This window comes from Cherax quadricarinatus, chromosome 89 (genome assembly GCF_038502225.1).
Source record: "Cherax quadricarinatus isolate ZL_2023a chromosome 89, ASM3850222v1, whole genome shotgun sequence".
Lineage (NCBI taxonomy): Eukaryota > Metazoa > Arthropoda > Malacostraca > Decapoda > Parastacidae > Cherax > Cherax quadricarinatus.
In genome coordinates this window covers 15,176,837-15,203,238 of record NC_091380.1, presented here as the reverse complement: position 1 = coordinate 15,203,238, position 26,402 = coordinate 15,176,837, and the positions used below count along the sequence as shown (strand labels likewise).

General features: G+C 43.5%; 1 protein-coding gene across 3 annotated transcripts in view; it reads right to left on the bottom strand.

Annotated features, from left to right (window-relative positions):
* The window catches only part of LOC128697316 (centromere-associated protein E-like), a 570,758-nt gene that overhangs the window by 106,237 nt on the left and 438,119 nt on the right, over positions 1 to 26,402 (bottom strand). For 2 of the 3 annotated variants that reach the window (XM_070104215.1, XM_070104217.1), the window contains 2 exons: positions 14,915 to 15,061; positions 1,115 to 1,294 (listed from right to left, as the gene is read on the bottom strand). The exons of the other annotated variant lie outside the window; for it this stretch is intronic. In XM_070104215.1, the coding sequence (XP_069960316.1) occupies positions 1,115 to 1,294; positions 14,915 to 15,061 (327 nt within the window). The remainder of the gene's footprint in view (positions 1 to 1,114; positions 1,295 to 14,914; positions 15,062 to 26,402) is intronic. 3 annotated transcript variants of the gene reach the window in all.

The following is a 26,402-nucleotide window of genomic DNA, read 5'->3' as shown; positions in this document are numbered from 1 at the left end:
ACGTACCTCTGTAATCTGTAAATACCTTTGTAACTTGTCACGATTGTGACCAGACTTACCTGGAGTTCATTACCTTTGTAAATTGTGAGTTCATTACCTTTGTAAATTGTGAGTTCATTACCTTTGTAAATTGTGAGTTCATTACCTCTGTAACTTGCTCAGCTATCAAAACTTTGGAGTCCAGTCCCTGGACCAATTATGTACCTCTGTAATCTTTTGACTACTGCCCACAGGATGGGTATGGGGTGCATAATAAACATATTAAACTAACTAATTAAGTAGGGGCCCAATACTGGATGTTGTTCTCCACTTTGATTTGGCATAAGAAAAGAAATACTTTGGGATTCTTTCAATTTCATTTATGGCTTTTAGTTCTTCCTGCAATTCCTGACTCCACAGCAGTGGAGAGTGTAGGTGAAGGTGGGTAGATGCTGGTACGGTAGTGTGTGGAGAGCGTGGGTGTAGGTGGGAAGGTGCTGGTACCATAGTGGAGAGTGTAGTTGTAGGTGGGTAGGTGCTGGTACAATAGTGTGGAGAGAGTGGGTGTAGGTGGGTATGTGCTGGTACAGTAGTGGAGAGTGTAGGTTTAAGTGGGTAGGTGCTGGTACAATAGTTTGCAGAGTGTGGTGGTACAGTAAGAGTGGTAGTGTAATAAAGTACCTGGAGAGTGTGGTGGTTCAGTAAGAGTGGTAGTGTAATAAAGTACCTGGAGAGTGTGGTGGTACAGTAAGAGTTGTAGTGAAATAAAATACCTGGAGAGTGTGGTGGTACAATAAGAATGGTAGTGTAATAAGGTACCTGGTGAGTGTGGTGGTACAGTAAGAATGGTAGTGTAATAAAGTACCTGGTGAGTGTGGTGGTACATTAAGTGTTAGTTAATAAAGTACTTGGAGAGTGTGGTGGTGCAGTTAGAGTGGTAGTGTAATAAAGTACCTGGAGAGTGTGGTGGTACAGTAAGAGTGGTAGTGTAATAAAGTACCTGGAGAGTGTGGTGGTACAGTAAGAGTGGTAGTGTAATAAAGTACCTGGAGAGTGTGGTGGTACAGTAAGAGTGGTAGTGTAATAAAGTACCTGGAGAGTGTGGTACAGTAAGAGTGGTAGTGTAATAAAGTACCTGGATAGTGTGGGCGTGGGTGGGTGGTGGTTGGTCCTGGAGAACATGGAGATACAGTTGACCATCTTGTAAAGTTATCCTGGAGTAGCGGAGGTCATCTTGGTCTTGCTGGACACCAAACACCAGGCCAGCCTCCACCAGCCTCTTGACACTCTCACTCATCCCACGAAGATGATCAATCTGTGGACAGTTACCACCATTATCACCTCTTCACAGTGTCACTACCATTATCACCTGTGTACAGTATCACTACCATTATCACCCATGTGCAGTCTCAGCATCATTATTACAAGTGTACAGTGTCACTATCATGTAGAGTGTCAGCACCATTATGACAAGTGTCCAGTATCACTATCACCCATATACAGTGCCAGCACCATTATCACAGGTGTACAGTGTTATGATAATGTTTGCTTCAGCATGATAGTGTTTGAACAAAGGAGAATGACAAAAGCCACTATATATGCAGAACATTTTGGCCAAACTTAAGATTAATAAGGCAATAACAATACAGTGTAAATTTAGGTGTTTACAATGAATAAAATATAAGAATATTGTATTAGTTCAGACTACATGACTTGAACAAGTTTACTTGAGGGGAATTACAAGTTTCATTATAAACCTAAAGTGGACATAATTGTTCAATGATTGTGAGAGTTACAGATACGGTGGACCCTCGATTTTTGTGATTAATCTGTTCCAGAGAGTCTACCAAAAGTCGAAATTCCAGAGAATCGAAACCATTTTTCTTATAAGAAATAATGTAAATCCAATTAATCTGTTCCAGACACCCAAAAATATTTTTTTATGGATTAATATAGATTTACATATATAAAGGAATGAGAAATCAATATAAAGCAATAATAAAATGTATAAAAGATCATTTAACATCACACTTACCTTTATTGAAGACTCTTTTGGTGTATGGAAGACGGGAGGATGGGAGAGGGTTAGGGTGATGTTCCTCCACAAATGTTTGCACTTCACCCCACTTTGCAAAATGACTTTAATCTTTAACCCTTTGAGGGTTTCGGACGTACTAGTATGGCTTACACGCAGGGTTTTTTGACGTACTAGTATGCATAAATTCTAACCGTCAAATCTCACGGGAAAAGGCTGGTAGGCCTAGATGTGAGAGAATGGGTCTGTGTGGTCGGTGTGCATGGCAGAAAAAAAATCTGGGACCCAGTGGTGCATTGTGGGAATGCCATCTTAGTACACAATGTCCACCATGCCTCGTGGTAAGAAGTTCCTCACTCCTCGGCAAATTGGGACACTTTTGTTCCCCAGTGACAGTTCTAATACAGATGGAAGTGCCAGTGAAGATGAGTTTCAAGGTTTTGGTGAGGTTTTGACCGAAACTAATGACCATAATATCAGTAATAGTGAGGAAAACCCAGACGACCCTCAGCCTTCCACCTCTGGTGCTGGGCCATCTTGTTCACGTTCAGTTGTACCAGAATCAAAGAGGAAACTGCTATTTTCCCAAATCCCAGACTCAGATGTGAGCATTTGTGATGATAATGATAGTGATTATGAACTACAAGCTCTTGAAAACAGTTCCAGTAGTGATAGTGAAGTGGAATATTCCCCAGCGAAGGGGTCCAGTCCCTGGACCCATTATGTACCTTTGTAATCTTTTGACTACCGCCCACAGGATGGGTATGGGGTGCATAATAAAGACATTAAACTAACTAACCCCAGTGAAGCATCAGTATATACAATGATATATGCGCTCTGGTAGTGTGCCATATGCTATTCCAAGGGGAAGGAGTACATCTCGGAGTACATCCCGTGGCTGTACAACAGGAACAGACAGTGAAAATGACGATGATAGTGTTGCAATTGGGATGGAAAATGTGCATGGTGGTGGTAGTGGTGGTGATGGCCGTGAGACACCAGCAGTGGGCCATGCTGCCACCCACGCTGCTGCCTCAGCTGATCTACAACAAAGGCCACAATCCCCCACCCACCCACCACACCAGCCTCCACAACCACAACCTCCACAACCACAACCACCTGTCATTGTCCAGTACCCACCAGCAGACTGCACCTGGGATTGGCAGGAAGCTGTCAATTTTGTTCCAAATGCCCACCAGTTTGATGACAGCCAAAGTGGAATACGGCCATCTTGTACACTTGGGAACAATGCCACTGAACTGGAATGTTTCGAGTTATTCTTTGACGAATCCCTGATGGAAAGTATTGTCATGGAATGCAACACATACTACGAGTACACCATGGCAAACACAATACTTTCACCAAAATCACATCTACACCAGTGGAAGGAGGCAACTGTGGCTGAGATGTATCTTTTCTTTGCCACAATAATGCTTATGCCACATGTGTATAAGCACAAAGTGAAATCATACTGGTCAACAGACCGCCTGATTGCAACCCCAGGTTTCAGTGATATAATGCCAGTGAATCGATTTGTGCTAATGTTACGTATGCTTCACTTCTCAGACAAAACCAGGCCTGACAGAAACAACGGGTTATATAAGATTAGGCATGTGTTTGTGTATCTGAAAGAGAAATTCAATATGTATTTTTATCCCTTCAGGAAGCTTGTAATTGACGAGTCTTTGATTCTGTTCAAAGGAAGACTCTCTTTCAAGCAGTATATACCAAGCAAGAGGAAACGCTTTGGTATAAAGTTGTTTGTGCTTTGTGATTGTTACAGTGGTCTGGTATTGGATATTATTGTGTACACTGGAAATTATACATTGCAAAATACCAGGAAGTTATTAGGCATCTCTGGTGATGTGGTTAAAACAATGATAGAACCATACCTTGGTAAGGGGCACATATTATATATTGATAACTGGTACACAAGCCCCTCACTCAGTGATTTTTTGTGAGTGAACATGAGAGATGTGTGTGGCACAGTGTGTGTAAATCAGAAACATATGCCCAGGTTTAACGCTGGCACTCGTAGAGGTGAGGTGCAGGCGTTTTGCTGCCAATGACATCATGGCATTTCAGTGGCATGACAAACGAGATGTCACACTGTTGTCATCAGTTCACTCTAATGAAATGGCAGACAGCACAGAGAGAGCAATGAACCCATTCTAAAACCTGCAGCTGTGATTGATTACACCTTCAATATGCATTCAGTGGACAAATGTGACATGCAGATTGGGTTTGCTGATTGTGTTCGCAAAAGTTATAAGTGGTACATAAAACTCTTTTTTCCATCTTCTGGACATTTCCATGCTCAAAGCTTATAATATGTATGAGATGAGGACCAGAAACAAACCACAATACAGCGAATTCTGTTTGTCTGTCATTAGACAAATAGTATTCAAATACCAAGGAACAACACCTGCAATAGACCGCCCACCAAATTATCAACAACTACCTTCTCGTCTGAAGCATGGTGATCACTTGCTAGTAAAACTGCCTGCTACTGCTTTCAAGAAAAAGGCTCAGAAGAGGTGTTACGTCTGTGCACATACAAGGAAACGCCCACAACAATGCAGAGACACTCGTTTTATGTGTGAGGAGTGTAAAACACCACTGTGCATGACACCATGTTTCAAAGAGTTCCACAAGCTGCAGAACTTCTAGAAACATTCCCTGTGACTGTATATGTGTATATAAAATATAGAAAAATAGTAATAAACAACATTTCATATCGTTTGTTTGTGTAAATATTTTTTATAAACAAAACAATGACAACAGTCTTTGCGCCCTTATTGTGTAGTATTGAAAAAGAAAAACCTTACAAAATACTGATCATATTGGTCTCACAGGCCATAAAAGTTACTTGGAAAAAGAAAAATTAAAAAATAATAGAAATTAGTACATAGAAAGTAAATAAAAGAACACCGGGAGACGACAGTCGGCGATGTTGCCACATTGTCCCCCTTTTTCATCAACTTCATGCCTCCATATCTCGGTAAGTATTGATGGCAAAAATTTTTTGTTTACCCTATAATATTAAAAAAAAAAAAAACTATTTTTTCATAAGATTTTTTTTTTTTTTTTTTTTTAAATTTGGCCGACCCTGAGAACGAGTCTCTGAGAGGACCTGTGGGCCCTCAAAGGGTTAGCCCTTTGACTGTCACAACCCCAAATCCTCAGGTGTCTCCTGATGTCACAAAATATTTAAAAAAGAAAAAAATTATTTTTTTCTTATGAAATTTTAGAGAATGTTTTCCCAATGGTAATGACATCAAAATTTGATGGAAAACTTATGGAATTACACTCTCGCAAAGTTAGTGACCTCGGCAATATTTATGAATCGGCGATTTTGTCCACTTTGAGCCATGTTTTTGGCAAGTTCCATTGTTCCAGTCAACCAAACTCATAACTATTTCTTTAGAACTCCATTTATTTTATCGATTTAGTACAAGAAACTGCCCATTTGCTGATTTCAACTACCCAATAAAGAGGTCAGAAATTGAAAATTTGGCCAATTTCATGCAAATTAAAAAGTATGCCAGTTTCAAAATAGTGCCTAGAATGAACAATGTAGACATTCCTGGTTCTAAAATAACATTTTCTTTGTTCATCAGTCACGTCTCCAGGCCCCTCTGATATTACTCTTGCTTTCTATTTTGAATTTTTATTCAAACAAAAAATTTTTTACTGTTATGCAGACTACTGCAATATTGTAATAATTGTGTAAATAACATCAACCCATTCATGACTGTATATTAGAATGGCTAGTTGGACATTTAGTGGACAATGACATCATTTGTTTACACTTGAACATTGGCAACAATCAAACATTTCTCCTAATTTGAGCTCCATTTCAAGGTCCTTTTCTTAGTAAAATCAATCAAAATCACCTTTATTTCTATAACATGTTTTCCATTCTATCAAATATGACTATGAAAATGAGAATATAACCATAAAAACTATTCAAAAATCCACCTCAAAGTCGGCATTTTAATCAAACAACATGGTCGGAGTTTTTTTTTTTTTTCATTATGCACTGCGTGCTGCAGTATTTCTTTATATGGTGCACATTGACCACACAGACCCATTCTCTCACATGTGGGCCTACCAGCTTTCTCCTTCTTGATTTGAAGCTGCTAGAATTTATGAGTAAATATATGTCAAACATATTGGCTCGTAAGATGTATATATATATGACTGAAACAGTCAAAGGGTTAAAGAAGGCACCTTCTTTCCTCTCTCTTCCACCTCCTCTGAAGCAATTTCCTCAGCTGGTGTACATAAGAACATACAAAAGCAGGAACACTGCAGCAGGCCTGTTGGCCCATACTAGGCAGGTTCTTCACAAACCATCCCACTAACAATATTTGCCCAACCCAATTTTCAATGCTCCCCAAGCAATAAGCAAGTCCCACTCAAATCAAATCGAGTGTGTGGGGAAGTACCGTGGCTGGTTTGTATGGTGAAGTACCCTGGCTGGTGTATGTGGGGAAGTACCCTGGCTGGTTTGTGTGGGGAAGTACCCTGGCTGGTGTGTGTTGGGAAGTGCCCTGGCTGGTTTGTGTAGGGAAGTACTCTGGCTGGTGTATGTGAGGAAGTACCCTGGCTGGTGAGGGGAAGTACCCTGGCTGGTGCATGGGGAAGTACTCTTGCTGGTTTGTGTGGAGAAGTAACCTGGCTGGTGTGTGTGGGGAAGTACCCTGGCTGGTTTGTGTGGGGAAGTACCCTGGCTGGTGTGTGTGGGGAAGTGCCCTGGCTGGTTTGTGTAGGGAAGTACTCTGGCTGGTGTATGTGAGGAAGCACCCTGGCTGGTGTGGGGAAGTACCCTTGCTGGTGCATGGGGAAGTACTCTTGCTGGTTTGTGTGGAGAAGTAACCTGGCTGGTTTGTGTGGGGAAGTACCCTGGCTGGTGTGTGTGGGAAAGTACCCTGGCTAGTGTGTGGTGAAGTACCCTGGCTGATTTGTGTGGGGAAGTACTCTAGATGGTTTGTGTTGGGAAGTACCCTGGCTGGTGTGAGGGGAAGTGCCCTGGCTGTTGTGGGAAAGTACCCTTGGTGGTTTGTGTGGGGAAGTACCCTGGCTGGCGTCTGGGGGAAGTACCCTGGCTGATTTGTGTGGGAAAGTACCCTGGTTGGTTTTTGTGAGGAAGTACCCTGGCTGGTGTGAGGGGAAGTACCCTGGCTTGTGTGAGGGGAAGTACCCTTGCTGGAGTGTGGGGAAGTACCCTGGCTGGTTTGTGTGGGGAAGTACACTGGCTGGTGTGTGTTGGTAAGCACCCTGGCTAGTGTGTGGGGAAGTACCCTGGCTGATTTGTGTGGGGAAGTACCCTGGTTGGTTTGTGTGGGGAAATACCCTGGCTGGTGTAAGGGCAAGTACCATGGCTGTTGTGGGGAAGTACCCTGGCTGGTGTGAGGGGGAAGTACCCTGGCTGGATTGTGTGGGTAAGTACCCTGGCTGGTGTGAGGGGAATTACCCTGGCTGTTGTGGGGAAGTACCCTGGCTGTTGTGGGGAAGTACCCTGGCTGGTGTGAGGGGGAAGTACCCTGGCTGGTTTGTGTGGGTAAGTACCCTGGCTGGTGTGAGGGGAAGTACCCTGGCTGTTGTGAGGAAGTACCCTGGCTGTTGTGGGGAAGTACCCTGGCTGGTGTGTTCTTGAATTCTATAATTTTTCTCACCTTTACCAAAGGGCTGGCACTAGGAACTTTCTTTTGGCCCATGGTGGCTTATTTAGTAGTTGCAAGCACAAAAACAATGATTATGAAATTTATCTTATGAACACGTGGGGTGACGGTCACTCACTGAGAAACAATGCCACACTGACTCTGAATGGTGCGTGTGGGAGGTTTGTTTGCATGCAGCTGCTGTGATGCTCTCCATACCACCGCTGAATTCAGAGGCAAATCATGAAAACTGAGGCTATATTTTCATGAAAAAAGTTGTAAATAATAGAAATTCACGAAAATTGATACTCACGAAATTCGAGGGTCCACTGCATTGAGAGTAAGTATATATTGTTTAAACTGTTTTACATATGTTCATGATATAGGGAATATGCATGAATAGTTTCTACATACGATTTCGTGAGTCATGATGATGGCAGTGAGGGGACTTGAGCTAGAGTTTGTCACAGCCACGCTAGCTGGAGATTCGTCTGTAAAAACTTGCATTTGTGGTCACAGTGATGCCTATGCTAACCTTCCTATGGTGTAGAAATATACCTAGTTGGACGAATCTTATTGTGGCTAGCTGGTCCAGTGGCTAACGTGACAGTCTGGAGTTTTGAGACTCTCTGACCGCGGGTTCAATCCCGCCCGTGGTATGGTTTTTTTTTTTTTTAAGGCTAATTTGTGTGTGATATGGAAGGCAAACAGTAAGGCATGGGTCACTAGGGACATTTTCCTCAACTGGTTCTATCATGTGTTTGGTCCCACTGTGAAAAAATACCTCCTAGAAAATAAATTGGACCTCAAGTGCCACCTGGTATTAGACAATGCTCCTGCTCATCCTCCAGACTTGCAAGAGTGAATTGTGGGGGAGTTGAGTTTCATAAAAGTCAGGTTTTTGCCTCCTAACATCACTCCTCTCCTCCAGCCCATGGACCAGCAGGTCATTTCAAATTTAAAAAAACTGTACACCTAAGCAGTGTTTCAAAAGTGCTTTGAAGTGACCTCAGACACTGAATTGACCCTAAGAGTGTTTTGGAAAGATCACTACAGTATCCTCAGCTGCATAAACCTTATAGGTAAGGTTTGGGAGGGATTGACTTGCAGGACTTTGAACTCTGCTTGGAGGAAATTGTGGCCATATGTACAAGAGAGGGATTTTGAAGGATTTTGGGCTAATCCTGAGGAGCCTATACCAGTTGTGGAATCTATTGTATCATTGGGGAAGTCCATGGGGTTGGAGGTTAGTTGTGAGGATGTGGAAGAGTTTGTGGAGAACGATGATGAAGAACTAACCACTGATGAGCTGCAAGAGCATCTGCAACAGCAAGAGACCACAGCTGAGGAAATTGTTTCAGAGGAGGGGAGAGAGAAATAGAGGAAGTTGCCTTCTTCAACAATTAAGGACATTTGTACAATGTGGACAAAGGTGCATGCCTTTATGGATGAACATCACTCCAACACAGCTGTTGCAAGCTGTGCTGGTGACTTTTACAACGACAATGTTGTATCCCAATTTAGGGAAATCTTAAAGGAACGCCAGAAACAGAGCACTATGGACAGATTTTTGGTGCGACTGAGGTCCAGTGATTGTCAAGTTGTTCCCAGTAGCATTAAAAAACAAAGAAGGGAAGTAACCCCGTAAAAGGACTTGCTACCTAAAGTCCTTATGGAAGGGGATTCCCCTTCCAACAATAATACACCTCCATCATCTCCCCTTCTCCCATCTCATCACTCATCAATAAATCTTCAGTAAAGATAAATGTCATTTATTCTTCATCTATTTATTCTTCATGTCTCATTCTTTTCTGTGTAGGAAAACGTATATTTCATTTGAAATTTTTTTTCTTCTAATATGTACTTTCAGATGTCTGGAACAGATTAATTGGATTTCCATTATATCTTATGGGGAAAATTAATTCGGCTAACAATAAAATCAGTTAAGGACAAGCTCTCTGGAATGGAATATTGTAACCTGAGGATCCACTGTATATAAGTCTCAACACTGTTGCTTGATACCTTTGATATACCTTTGAAAAGTTTCAAGAGTTTATCTACTCTCTGAGCCCGGCCATGGGCCAGGCTCGTCTGGTACTTTCCTGGTCACCCAGGCTGTTGCTGCTGGAAGCCCACTGCCCCACATATCCATCACAGCCTGGTTGATCTGGCACCTGGTAAAGATACTTCTCCAGTTTCCTCTTGAAAGCTTCTACACTTCTACACTTGATCTCCACATTGTTTGAGAGTATGGAACAGAACTCTTCTCCAGGCTGAGGGACTGACAACCTCAAATCTTCAACTTCAAGGATGATGGACTGATAACATCGTCTTCACATCTCTACTACTCCTGCCTACTTTCTGTACTCAACTGAAGAAGTCTACTGTGTAGGTGAAACGTTTTGGATTAAATATGTCTAACTGTTGCCCTATGTGTCTTGCTTACCAATGTTTTAGAGATGGTGGAGTATGTAAGAAACTTTTTGAAGGAAGGTGTAAGATTATTGTCACTCCACTGGTGACAGTGCAGCAGTTCAGTGACACTTGATGATCATGCACTGCTCGTTGAATATGAAGTTCAACGATGAGAAATTTCAATTACTCAGATATGGTAAACATGAGGAAATTAAATCTTCATCAGAGTACAAAACAAATTCTGGCCACAAAATAGAGCGAAACACCAACGTCAAAGACCTGGGAGTGATTATGTCGGAGGATCTCACTTTCAAGGACCATAACATTGTATCAATCGCATCTGCTAGAAAAATGACAGGATGGATAATGAGAACCTTCAAAACTAGGGAGGCCAAGCCCATGATGACACTCTTCCGGTCACTTGTTCTATCTAGGCTGGAATATTGCTGCACTCTAACAGCACCTTTCAAGGCAGGTGAAATTGCCGACCTAGAAAATGTACAGAGAACTTTCACAGCGCGCATAACGGAGATAAAACACCTCAATTACTGGGAGCGCTTGAGGTTTCTAAACCTGTATTCCCTGGAACGCAGGAGGGAGAGATACATGATTATATACACCTGGAAAATCCTAGAGGGACTAGTACCGAACTTGTACACGAAAATCACTCACTACGAAAGCAAAAGACTTGGCAGACGATGCACCATCCCCCCAATGAAAAGCAGGGGTGTCACTAGCACGTTAAGAGACCATACAATAAGTGTCAGGGGCCCGAGACTGTTCAACTGCCTCCCAGCACACATAAGGGGGATTACCAACAGACCCCTGGCAGTCTTCAAGCTGGCACTGGACAAGCACCTAAAGTCAGTTCCTGATCAGCCGGGCTGTGGCTCGTACGTTGGTTTGCGTGCAGCCAGCAGCAACAGCCTGGTTGATCAGGCGCTGATCCACCAGGAGGCCTGGTCACAGACCGGGCCGCGGGGGCATTGACCCCCGAAACTCTCTCCAGGTAAACTCCAGGTAAACAGTGCAGCAGTTCAGTGACACTTGATGATCATGCACTGCTGACAGTGTAGCAGTTCAGTGACACTTGATGATCATGCACTGGTGACAGTGCAGCAGTTCAGTGACACTTGATGATCATGCACTGCTGACAGTGCAGCAGTTCAGTGACACTTGATGATCATGCACTGCTGACAGTGCAGCAGTTCAGTGACACTTGATGATCATGCACTGCTGACAGTGTAGCAGTTCAGTGACACTTGATGATCATGCACTGCTGACAGTGAACCCATGGTTTATTTCTTTTCACTGTTATACATTAAACATGTAACATGTCTATCTGTCTGCTTATCTGTCTTTCTGTCTGCCTATGTGTCTTCCTGTCTCTGTCTGTCTCTCTGTATCAGAGAGAACACCACTCATGTCTCTGTCTGTCTCTCTGTATCAGAGAGAACACCACTCATGTCTCTGTCTGTCTCTCTGTATCAGAGAGAACACCACTCATGTCTCTGTCTGTCTCTCTGTATCAGAGAGAACACCACTCATGTCTCTGTCTGTCTCTGTGTATCAGAGAGAACACCACTCATGTCTCTGTCTGTCTCTATGTATCAGAGAGAACACCACTCATGAACCAAGAGGTATTACACACGATGCAGAGTCGTCATGTCTGGTTCCTGATCAAGTGAAAATGTGTATTATTTGTCAGTCATGCTTATTATGTCTTATATCTACAAGCACAGTATCACACTTTGTCTTATATCTACAAGCACAGTATCACACTTTGTCTTATATCTACAAGCACAGTATCACACTTTGTCTTATATCTACAAGCACAGTATCACACTTTGTCTTATATCTACAAGCACAGTATCACACTTGTCTTATATCTACAAGCACAGTATCACACTTTGTCTTATATCTACAAGCACAGTATCACACTTGTCTTATATCTACAAGCACAGTATCACACTTTGTCTGGATTTTTTGGTGTTATCCTAGGTAATTTATACTATGTATGATAACTGTACTTATGTGCACCTGTGAGATACAGGAAGAGACAGAGATGGGGATAGACTGAGACAGAGATATATACAAACAGAGATAGACAGAGATATGTGCAAATGGAGATAGATACAGACAGAAATAATAGAGACAACCAAAGTCAATCAGCCACCCACCTACCCGGCCAGCCAGCCTGCTGAACACATATTACACATTCCAGAATTATTTCTCTTTACTTAGGACATAGGCTATAGGATATTCTGGCAGGATGACACTACCAGTGGTATTAAAAATGAAAGGATGTTGCACAAATGTTGCACCTGGGTTATTATTGAGGTTTTTGATATTTCCTCATCCACTTGTAGAAACATCTATCTCAAAGTCACTAAACTCAGGGTCAACTCCTCTTAATAGGGAAGTGCTAATATGACATGACATCAGTGAATCCCTGGTGTTTGCCATGTTCTTTGTTCTAGATGGCACTCAATTGAACTGGTGCTCCCACAAGGTACTAAGTGGTCCCAGATTTTTTAATACTGCTCATACTGGGTGCTCAGACCCATTCTATAATTACCAGGCATCTCAGGTCATTTGAGGCAAATTTGGAGGAAGGAAAGATAAAATATTGATCTACATTTGGAGCACCAGCAGTAACAAAGTAGATCTACATATAGACAGTTAAGAGTTTAAATATTATGTATTACATTTGGGAGTGGGAGCCAGGTCTACCTACACCTGACTTTCTACAAATAAATATTACTCACTCTTCACCCTTCATTAAGACTACAAATATTTTAAAGTAATGAATATACTGTGTATGTATTTTACTTTTTATTATTTTTAATGCATAGTTCTACTGTTAGCATAATACAGCTTCTCCTTACTTAGTGACATACTTGTTTACCGATGACTCTGACTTATGATGGGCTCTCTGACCAGTATACATACCTAAATAATGAATATTAGAGCTGATTTCCTCTATTTTGTTTATTACAATGTACAGTACACTGATGTATAAACGTTCAAAAACACACCAGAAATGTTATAAATGGTTGACACAAACCCACTACCATTATAGTATGCTCCTCACTTAGTGACGAATTTGTTTACCAATGTTGCCTTAGGACCAGAACTCCGTTGTTAAGTGAGGAGAGGCTGTATATGTTATTGTAAACTTATCTGGTATTTGTATGCATTTATAAGTGGAAAAAATGGTATTCTGCTTACCAGCAATGCCCGCTTTCTGACGATAGCCTTAAACCTAACCTGCTGTATGAGTGGGGCCCTATAGTAGCCCGACACCTAACCTGCTGTATGAGTGGGGCCCTATAGTAGCCTGACACCTAACCTGCTGTATGAGTGGGGCCCTATAGTAGCCTGACACCTAACCTGCTGTATGAGTGGGGCCCTATAGTAGCCTGACACCTAACCTGCTGTATGAGTGGGGCCCTATAGTAGCCTGACACCTAACCTGCTGTATGAGTGGGGCCCTATAGTAGCCTGACACCTAACCTGCTGTATGAGTGGGGCCCTATAGTAGCCTGACACCTAACCTGCTGTATGAGTGGGGCCCTATAGTAGCCTGACACCTAACCTGCTGTATGAGTGGGGCCCTATAGTAGCCTGACACCTAACCTGCTGTATGAGTGGGGCCCTATAGTAGCCTGACACCTAACCTGCTGTATGAGTGGGGCCCTATAGTAGCCTGACACCTAACCTGCTGTATGAGTGGGGCCCTATAGTAGCCTGACACCTAACCTGCTGTATGAGTGGGGCCCTATAGTAGCCTGACACCTAACCTGCTGTATGAGTGGGGCCCTATAGTAGCCTGACACCTAACCTGCTGTATGAGTGGGGCCCTATAGTAGCCTGACACCTAACCTGCTGTATGAGTGGGGCCCTATAGTAGCCTGACACCTAACCTGCTGTATGAGTGGGGCCCTATAGTAGCCTGACACCTAACCTGCTGTATGAGTGGGGCCCTATAGTAGCCTGACACCTAACCTGCTGTATGAGTGGGGCCCTATAGTAGCCTGACACCTAACCTGCTGTATGAGTGGGGCCCTATAGTAGCCTGACACCTAACCTGCTGTATGAGTGGGGCCCTATAGTAGCCTGACACCTAACCTGCTGTATGAGTGGGGCCCTATAGTAGCCTGACACCTAACCTGCTGTATGAGTGGGGCCCTATAGTAGCCTGACACCTAACCTGCTGTATGAGTGGGGCCCTATAGTAGCCTGACACCTAACCTGCTGTATGAGTGGGGCCCTATAGTAGCCTGACACCTAACCTGCTGTATAAGTGGGGCCCTACTGTTCAATAGTTGGGTAACACACGAACAACTTTCTTATATATCAGTAGTCATAAATTAACTTAACTTTGGGTTTTGTTAGTGACTTTATTATAGAAGTAATGTATGTAGAATTAGTTTGGAATAGGCAGAGGGAAGTGTGATAGTTATCAGTTAGGTAATCACTAAACTGGACTTGAGAGCTCAGAACTTTTTGGCTATATTTATTACTATGGTAGAGAAGAAGTCATTCAGTTTATTTACTGTTTCAGAGAGTTGGAGAGGAGGTTCAGTTAGTTTAGTTTATACAATGTCAATTTTTGTGACTATGACAACTAAAAGGAATATTAGAAAAACCCGTCAGTCAAAATATTATGAAAAGTTGTGTATCAATAAGTTAGGTAGCAAGTTTGTTACCATATTGTAGGAATAAGAAAGTAGGTAATTTTAAAAATGAAAATCTTGATGATCATGTTATCATGATAAATATTGTATGACATGAAAAACAAAGACTTTCAACTTACAGTTAATGTCGCTGGAGGGATTTCACCAGTAATTATCTTAACTTTCTCCATGATGGTGGTGGCCGAGTCTCCCTGGAGAACGGGGGCAGCTGTGGCACCTGTCTCTGTGGTGATGGTGTCCAGGGCCTTCTTAATGGTCTCCTGTACCTGTCATTACCAACACAAACATTAATGCTGGATGTCAGCAACAACTTGTCTCAACTCTAACACTTACACAACTGTTGAATACTTAAGACTTATGTCTTAAAATATCACTCACACCCTCCCTTCAACCCTTCCTAATATATCCACTGTACCTCCCTTCAACCCTTCCTAATATATGCCCTGTACCTTCCTTCAACCCTTCCCAGGATATCACCTGTACCTTCCTTCAACCATCCTAGGATATCACCTGTACCTTCCTTCAACCATCCTAAGATATCACCTGTACCTTCCTTTAACCATCCTAGGATATCACCTGTACCTTCCTTCAACAATCCTAGGATAACACCTGTACCTTCCTTCAACCATCCTTGGATATCACCTGTACCTTCCTTCAACCATCCTAGGATATCACCTGTACCTTCCTTCAACCATCCTATGATACCACCTGTACCTTCCTTCAACCCTTCCCAGGATATCACCTGTACCTTCCTTCAACCATCCTATAATATCACCTGTACCTTCCTTCAACCATCCTAGGATATCACCTGTACCTTCCTTCAACCATCCTAGGATATCACCTGTACCTTCCTTCAACCATCCTAGGATATCACCTGCACCTTCCTTCAACCATCCTATAATATCACCTGTACCTTCCTTCAACCATCCTAGGATATCACCTGTACCTTCCTTCAACCATCCTAGGATATCACCTGTACCTTCCTTCAACCATCCTAGGATATCACCTGCACCTTCCTTCAACCATCCTAGGATATCATCTGTACCTTCCTTCAACCATCCTAGGATATCAGCTGTACCTTCCTTCAACCATCCTAGGATATCAGCTGTACATTCCTTCAACCATCCTAGGATATCACCTGTACCTTCCTTCAACCATCCTAGGATATCACATGTACCTTCCTTCAACCATCCAAGGATATCACCTGTAGCTTCCTTCAACCATCCTAGGATATCACCTGTACCTTCCTTCAACCATCCTAGGATATCACCTGTACCTTCCATCAACCATCCTAGGATATCACCTGTACCTTCCTTCAACCATCCTAGGATATAACCTGTACCTTCCTTCATCCATTAAAGGATATCAGCTGTACCTTCCATCAACCATCCTAGGATAACATCTGTACCTTCCTTTAGCCATCCTAAGATATCACCTGTACCTTCCTTCAACCATCCTAGGATATCACCTGTACCTTCCTTCAACCATCCTAGGATATCACCTGTACCTTCCTTCAACCATCCTAGGATATCACCTGTACCTTCCTTCAACCATCCTAGAATATCACCTGTACCTTCCTTCATCCATCCTAGGATATCACCTGTACCTTCCTTCACCCATCCTAGGATATCACCTGCACCTTCCTTCAACCATCCTAGGATAACACCTGTACCTTCCTTCAACCATCCTAGGATATCACCTGTACCTTCCTTCAACCATCCTAGGATATCACCTGTACCTTCCTTCAACCATCCTAGGATACCATCTGTACCTTCCTTAAACCATCCTGGGATATCACCTATACCTTCCTTCAACCATCCTAGGATATCACCTGTACCTTCCTTCAACCATCCTGGGATATCATCTGTACCTTCCTTCAAACATCCTAGGATAACACCTGTACCTTCCTTCAACCATCCTTGGATATCACCTGTACCTTCCTTCAACCTTCCTAGGATATCACCTGTACCTTCCTTCAACCATCCTAGGATATCACCTGTACCTTCCTTCAACCATCCTGGGATATCACCTGTACCTTCCTTCAACCATCCTAGGATATCACCTGTACCTTCCTTCAACCATCCTGGGATATCACCTGTACCTTCCTTCAACCATCCTAGGATATCACCTGTACCTTCCTTCAACCCTTCCCAGGATATCACCTGTACCTTCCTTCAACCATCCTAGGACACCATCTGTACCTTCCTTCAACCATCCTAGGATTTCACCTGTACCTTCCTTCAACCATCCTACAATATCACCTGCACCTTCCTTCAACCATCCTAGGATATCACCTGTACCTTCCTTCAACCATCCTAGGATATCACCTGTACCTTCCTTCAACCATCCTAGGATATCACCTGTACCTTCCTTCAACCATCCTAGGATATCACCTGTACCTTCCTTCAACCATCCTAGGATATCATCTGTACCTTCCTTCAACCATCCTAGGATATCAGCTGTACCTTCCTTCAACCATCCTAGGATATCACCTGTACCTTCCTTCAACCATCCTAGGATATCACCTGTACCTTCCTTCAACAATCCTAGGATATCACCTGTACCTTCCTTCAACCATCCTAGGATATCACCTGTACCTTCTTCAACCATCCCAAGATATCACCTGTACCTTCCATCAACCATCCTGGGATATCACCTGTACCTTCCTGCAACCATCCAAGGATATCACCTGTACCTTCCTTCATCCATCCTAGGATAACACCTGTACCTTCCTTCAACCATCCTAGGATATCACCTGTACCTTCCTTCAACCATCCTAGGATATCACCTGTACCTTCCTTCAACCATCCTAGGATACCATCTGTACCTTCCTTAAACCATCCTGGGATATCACCTGTACCTTCAACCATCCTAGGATATCACCTGTACCTTCCTTCAACCACCCCAAGATATCACCTGTACCTTCCATCAACCATCCTAGGATATCACCTGTACCTTCCTTCAACCATCCTAGGATATCAGCTGTACCTTCCTTCAACCATCCTAGGATATCATCTGTACCTTCCTTCAACCATCCTAAGATATCACCTGTACCTTCCTTCAACCAACCTACGCTATCACCTGTACCTTCCTTCAACCATCCTAGGATATCACCTGTACCTTCTTTCAACCATCCTAGGATATCACCTGTACCTTCCTTCAACAATCCTAGGACACCATCTGTACCTTCCTTCAACCATCCTAGGATATCACCTGTACCTTCCTTCAACCATCCTACAATATCACCTGCACCTTCCTTCAACCATCCTAGGATATCAGCTGTACCTTCCTTCAACCATCCTAGGATATCAGCTGTACCTTCCTTCAACCATCCTAGGATATCACCTGTACCTTCCTTCGACCATCCTAGGATATCACCTGTACATTCCTTCAACCATCCTAGGATATCACCTGTACCTTCCTTCAACCATCCTAGGATATCAGCTGTACCTTCCTTCAACCATCCTAGGATATCAGCTGTACCTTCCTTCAACCATCCTAGGATATCACCTGTACCTTCCTTCGACCATCCTAGGATATCACCTGTACATTCCTTCAACCATCCTAGGATATCACCTGTACCTTCCTTCAACCATCCTAGGATATCACCTGTACCTTATGCTAGAAAAATGACAGGATGGATAATGAGAACCTTCAAAACTAGGGAGGCCAAGCCCATGATGACACTCTTCAGGTCACTTGTTCTATCTAGGCTGGAATATTGCTGCACACTAACAGCACCTTTCAAGGCAGGTGAAATTGCCGACCTAGAAAATGTACAGAGAACTTTCACGGTGCGCATAACGGAGATAAAACACCTCAATTATTGGGAGCGCTTGAGGTTCCAAAACCTGTATTCCCTGGAACGCAGGAGGGAGAGATACATGATTATATACACCTGGAAAATCCTAGAGGGACTAGTACCGAACTTGCACACGAAAAACACTCACTACGAAAGCAAAAGACTTGGCAGACGATGCACCATCCCCCCAATGAAAAGCAGGGGTGTCACTAGCACGTTAAGAGACCATACAATAAGTGTCAGGGGCCCAAGACTGTTCAACTGCCTCCCAGCACACATAAGGGGGATTACCAACAGACCCCTGGCAGTCTTCAAGCTGGAACTGGACAAGCACCTAAAGTCAGTTCCGGATCAGCCGGGCTGTGGCTCGTACGTTGGTTTGTGTGCAGCCAGCAGCAACAGCCTGGTTGATCAGGCTCTGATCCACCAGGAGGCCTGGTCACAAACCGGGCCGCGGGGGCGTTGACCCCCGGAACTCTCTCCAGGTAAACTCCAGGTAAACAACCATCCCAAGATATCACCTGTACCTTCCATCAACCATCCTAGGATATTACCTGTACCTTCCTTCAACCATCCTAGGATATCATCTGTACCTTCCTTCAACCATCCTAAGATATCACCTGTACCTTCCTTCAACCATCCTAGGCTATCACCTGTACCTTCCTTCAACCAACCTAGGATATCAATTGTACTCTCCTTCAACCATCCTAGGATATGAACTGTACCTTCCTTCAACCATCCTAGAATATCACCTGTACCTTCCTTCATCCTTACTAGGATATAACCTGCACCTTCCTTCAACCATCCTAGGATATCACTTGCACCTTCCTTCAACCATCCTAGGATAACACTTGTACCTTCCTTCAACCATCCTAGGATATCACCTGTACCTTCCTTCAACCATCCTAGGATATCACCTGTACCTTCCTTCAACCATCCTAGGATACCACCTGCACCTTCCTTAAACCATCCTGGGATATCACCTGTACCTTCCTTCAACCATCCTAGGATATCACCTGTACCTTCCTTCAACCATCCTGGGATATCATCTGTACCTTCCTTCAACCATCATAGGATAACACCTGTACCTTCCTTCAACCATCCTTGGATATCACCTGTACCTTCCTTCAACCCTTCCCAGGATACCACCTGTACCTTCCTACAACCATCCTGGGATATCACCTGTACCTTCCTTCAACCATCCTAGGATATCACCTGTACCTTCCTTCAACCATCCTAGGATATCACCTGTACCTTCCTTCAACCATCCTAGGATATCACCTGTACCTTCCTTCAACCATCCTAGGATATCACCTGTACCTTCCTTCAACCATCCTAGGATATCACCTGTACCTTCCTTCAACCATCCTAGGATATCACCTGTACCTTCCTTCAACCATCCTAGGATATCACCTGTACCTTCCTTCAACCATCCTAGGATATCACCTGTACCTTCCTTCAACCATCCTAGGATATCACCTGTACCTTCCTTCAACCATCCTAGGATATCACCTGTACCTTCCTTCAACCATCCTAGGATATCACCTGTACCTTCCTTCAACCATCCTAGGATATCACCTGTACCTTCCTTCAACCATCCTAGGATATCACCTGTACCTTCCTTAAACCATCCTAGGATATCCCTTGTACCTTCCTTCAACCATCCTAGGATATCACCTGTACCTTCCTTCAACCATCCTAGGATATCACCTGTACCTTCCTTCAAAAATCCTAGCATACCACTTGTACCTTCCTTGAACCATCCTAGGATATCACCTGTACCTTCCTTCAACCATCCTAGGATATCACCTGTACCTTCCTTCAACCATCCTAGGATATCACCTGTACCTTCCTTCAACCATCCTAGGATATCACCTGTACCTTCCTTCAACCATCCTAGGATATCACCTGTACCTTCCTTCAACCATCCTAGGATATCACCTGTACCTTCCTTCAACCATCCTAGGATATCACCTGTACCTTCCTTCAACCATCCTAGGATATCACCTGTACCTTCCTTCAACCATCCTAGGATATCACCTGTACCTTCCTTCAACCATCCTAGGATATCACCTGTACCTTCCTTCAACCATCCTAGGATATCACCTGTACCTTCCTTCAACCATCCTAGGATATCACCTGTACCTTCCTTCAACCATCCTAGGATATCACCTGTACCTTCCTTCAACCATCCTAGGATATCACCTGTACCTTCCTTCAACCATCCTAGGATATCACCTGTACCTTCCTTCAACCATCCTAGGATATCACCTGTACCTTCCTTCAACCATCCTAGGATATCACCTGTACCTTCCTTCAACCATCCTAGCATACAACCTGTACCTTCCCTCAACCATCCTAGGATATCACCTGCACCTTCCTTCAACCATCCTAGGATATCACCTGTACCTTCCATAAACTATCCTAGGATATCACCTGTACCTTCCTTCAACCATCCTAGGATATCACCTGTACCATCCTTCAACCATCCTAGGATATCACCTGTACCTTCAACCATCCTAGGATATCACCTGTACCTTCCTCCAACCATCCTAGGATATCACACATACCTTCCTTCAACCATCCTAGCATACCACCTGTACCTTCCTTCAACCATCCTAGTATATCACCTGTACCTTCCTTGAACCATCCTTGGATATCATGTGTACCTTCCTTCAACCATCCTAGGATATCACCTGTGCCTTCCTTCAACCATCCTAGGATATCACCTGAACCTTCCTTCAACCATCCTAGGATATCACCTGTACCTTCCTTCAACCATCCTAGGATATCACCTGTACCTTCCTTCAACCATCCTAGGATATCACCTGTACCTTCCTTCAACCATCCTAGGATATCACCTGTACCTTCCTTCAACCATCCTAGGATATCACCTGTACCTTCCTTCAACCATCCTAGCATACCACCTGTACCTTCCTTCAACCATCATAGGATATCACCTGTACCTTCCTTCAACCATCCTAGTATATCACCTGTACCTTCCTTGAACCATCCTTGGATATCATGTGTACCTTCCTTCAACCATCCTAGGATATCACCTGTACCTTCCTTCAACCATCCTAGGATATCACCTGTACCTTCCTTCAACCATCCTAGGATATCACTTGTACCTTCCTTCAACCATCCTAGGATATCACCTGTACCTTCCTTCAACCATCCTAGGATATCACCTGTACCTTCCTTCAACCATCCTAGGATATCACCTGTACCTTCCTTCAACCATCCTAGGATATCACCTGTATCTTCCTTCAACCATCCTAGGATATCACCTGTACCTTCCTTCAACCATCCTAGGATATCACCTGTATCTTCCTTCAACCATCCTAGGATATCACCTGTACCTTCCTTCAACCATCCTAGGATATCACCTGTATCTTCCTTCAACCATCCTAAGATATCACCTGTATCTTCCTTCAACCATCCTAGGATATCACTTGTACCTTCCTTCAACCATCCTAGGATATCACCTGTACCTTCCTTCATCCATCCTAGGATATCACCTGTACCTTACTTCAATTATCCTAAGATATCACGTGTACTTTCCTTCAACCATCCTAGAATATCACCTGTACCTTCCTTCATCCATCCTAGGATATCACCTGTACCTTCCTTCAACCATTCTAGGATATCACCTGCACCTTCCTTCAACCATCCTAGGATAACACCTGTACCTTCCTTCAACCATCCTAGGATATCACCTGCATTTTCCTTCAACCATCCTAGGATAACACCTGTACCTTCCTTTAACCATCCTAGGATATCACCTGTACCTTCCTTCAACCATCCTAGGATACCACCTGTACCTTCCTTAAACCATCCTGGGATATCATCTGTACCTTCCTTCAACCATCCTAGGATAACACCTGTACCTTCCTACAACCATCCTGGGATATCACATGTACCTTCCTTCAACCATCCTAGGATATCACCTGTACCTTCCTTCAACCATCCTAGGATATCATGTGTACCTTCCTTCAACCATCCTAGGATATCATGTGTACCTTCCTTCAACCATCCTAGGATATCACCTGTACCTACTTTCAACCATCCTAGGATATCACCTGTACCTTCCTTCAACCATCCTAGGATATCACCTGTACCTTCCTTCAACCATCCTAGGATATCACCTGTATCTTCCTTCAACCAATCTAGGATATCACCTGTACCTTCCTTCAACCATTCTAGGATATCACCTGTACCTTCCTTCAACCATTCTAGGATATCACCTGTACCTTCCTTCAACCATCCTAGGATATCACCTGTATCTTCCTTCAACCATCCTAGGATATCACTTGTACCTTCCTTCAACCATCCTAGGATATCACTTGTACCTTCCTTCAACCAACCTAGGATATCACCTGTACCTTCCTTCAACTATCCTAGGATATCACTTGTACCTTCCTTCAACCATCCTAGGATATCACCTGTACCTTCCTTCAACCATCCTAGGATATCACCTGTACCTTCCTTCAACCATCCTAGGATGTCACCTGTACCTTCCTTCAACCATTCTAGGATATCACCTGTACCTTCCTTCAATCATCCTAGGATATCAGCTGTACCTTCGTTCAACCATCCTAGGATACCACCTGTACCTTCCATCAACCATCCTAGTATATCACCTCTGCCTTCCTTCAACCATCCTAGGATATCACCTGTACCTTCCTTCATCCATCCTAGGATATCACCTGTACCTTCCTTCAACCATCCTAGGATATCATCTGTACCTTCCTTCAACCATCCTAAGATATCACCTGTACCTTCCTTCAACCATCCTAGGATATCACCTGTACCTTCCTTCAACCATCCTAGGATATCACCTGTACCTTACTTCAATTATCCTAGGATATCACGTGTACTTTCCTTCAACCATCCTAGAATATCACCTGTACCTTCCTTCATCCATCCTAGGATATCACCTGTACCTTCCTTCAACCATTCTAGGATATCACCTGCACCTTCCTTCAACCATCCTAGGATAACACCTGTACCTTCCTTCAACCATCCTAGGATATCACCTGCATTTTCCTTCAACCATCCTAGGATAACACCTGTACCTTCCTTTAACCATCCTAGGATATCACCTGTACCTTCTTTCAACCATCCTAGGATACCACCTGTACCTTCCTTAAACCATCCTGGGATATCATCTGTACCTTCCTTCAACCATCCTACGATAACACCTGTACCTTCCTACAACCATCCTGGGATATCACATGTACCTTCCTTCAACCATCCTAGGATACCACCTGTACCTTCCTTAAACCATCCTGGTATATCATCTGTACCTTCCTTCAACCATCCTAGGATAACACCTGTACCTTCCTACAACCATCCTGGGATATCACATGTACCTTCCTTCAACCATCCTAGGATATCACCTGTACCTTCCTTCAACCATCCTATGATATCATGTGTACCTTCCTTCAACCATCCTAGGATATCACCTGTACCTTCCTTCAACCATCCTAGGATATCACCTGTATCTTCCTTCAACCATCCTAGGATATCACTTGTACCTTCCTTCAACCATCCTAGGATATCACTTGTACCTTCCTTCAACCAACCTAGGATATCACCTGTACCTTCCTTCAACTATCCTAGGATATCACTTGTACCTTCCTTCAACCATCCTAGGATATCACTTGTACCTTCCTTCAACCATCCTAGGATATCACCTGTACCTTCCTTCAACCATCCTAGGATATCACCTGTGCCTTCCTTCAACCATCCTAGGATATCACTTGTACCTTCCTTCAACCATCCTAGGATATCACCTGTACCTTCCTTCAACTATCCTAGGATATCACTTGTACCTTCCTTCAACCATCCTAGGATATCATGTGTACCTTCCTTCAACCATCCTAGGATATCACCTGTATCTTCCTTCAACCATCCTAGGATATCACCTGTACCTTCCTTCAACCATCCTAGGATATCACCTGTATCTTCCTTCAACCATCCTAGGATATCACCTGTACCTTCCTTCAACCATCCTAGGATATCACCTGTATCTTCCTTCAACCATCCTAAGATATCACCTGTATCTTCCTTCAACCATCCTAGGATATCACCTGTACCTTCCTTCAACCATCCTAGGATATCACCTGTATCTTCCTTCAACCATCCTAAGATATCACCTGTACCTTCCTTCAACCATCCTAGGATATCACCTGTACCTTCCTTCCTTCAACCATCCTAGGATATCACCTGTACCTTCCTTCAACCATCCTAAGATATCACCTGTACCTTCCTTCAACCATCCTAGGATATCACCTGTACCTTCCTTCAACCATCCTAGGATATCACCTGTACCTTCCTTCATCCATCCTAGGATATCACCTGTACCTTCCTTCAATTATCCTAAGATATCACCTGCACCTTCCTTCAACCATCCTAGGATAACACCTGTACCTTCCTTTAACCATCCTAGGATATCACCTGTACCTTCCTTCAACCATCCTAGGATACCACCTGTACCTTCCTTAAACCATCCTGGGATATCATCTGTACCTTCCTTCAACCATCCTAGGATAACACCTGTACCTTCCTACAACCATCCTGGGATATCACATGTACCTTCCTTCAACCATCCTAGGATATCACCTGTACCTTCCTTCAACCATCCTAGGATATCATGTGTACCTTCCTTCAACCATCCTAGGATATCATGTGTACCTTCCTTCAACCATCCTAGGATATCACCTGTACCTACTTTCAACCATCCTAGGATATCACCTGTACCTTCCTTCAACCATCCTAGGATATCACCTGTACCTTCCTTCAACCATCCTAGGATATCACCTGTATCTTCCTTCAACCAATCTAGGATATCACCTGTACCTTCCTTCAACCATTCTAGGATATCACCTGTACCTTCCTTCAACCATTCTAGGATATCACCTGTACCTTCCTTCAACCATCCTAGGATATCACCTGTACCTTCCTTCAACCATCCTAGGATATCACTTGTACCTTCCTTCAACCATCCTAGGATATCACTTGTACCTTCCTTCAACCAACCTAGGATATCACCTGTACCTTCCTTCAACTATCCTAGGATATCACTTGTACCTTCCTTCAACCATCCTAGGATATCACCTGTACCTTCCTTCAACCATCCTAGGATATCACCTGTACCTTCCTTCAACCATCCTAGGATATCACCTGTACCTTCCTTCAACCATCCTAGGATATCACCTGTACCTTCCTTCAACCATCCTTGGATATCATGTGTACCTTCCTTCAACCATCCTAGGATATCACCTGTATCTTCCTTCAACCATCCTAGGATATCACCTGTACCTTCCTTCAACCATCCTAGGATATCACCTGTACCTTCCTTCAACCATCCTAGGATATCACCTGTACCTTCCTTCAACCATCCTAGGATATCACCTGTATCTTCCTTCAACCATCCTAGGTATAACCATCCTAGGATATCACCTGTACCTTCCTTCAACCATCCTAGGATATCACCTGTATCTTCCTTCAACCATCCTAACCTTCCTTCCATCCTAGGATATCACCACCTTCCTTCAACCATCCTAGGATATCACCTGTACCTTCCTTCAACCATCCTAGGATATCACCTGTACCTTCCTTCAACCATCCTAGGATATCACCTGTACCTTCCTTCAACCATCCTAGGATATCACCTGTACCTTCCTTCAACCATCCTAGGATATCACCTGTACCTTCCTTCAACCATCCTAGGATATCACCTGTACCTTCCTTCAACCATCCTAGGATATCACCTGTACCTTCCTTCAACCATCCTAGGA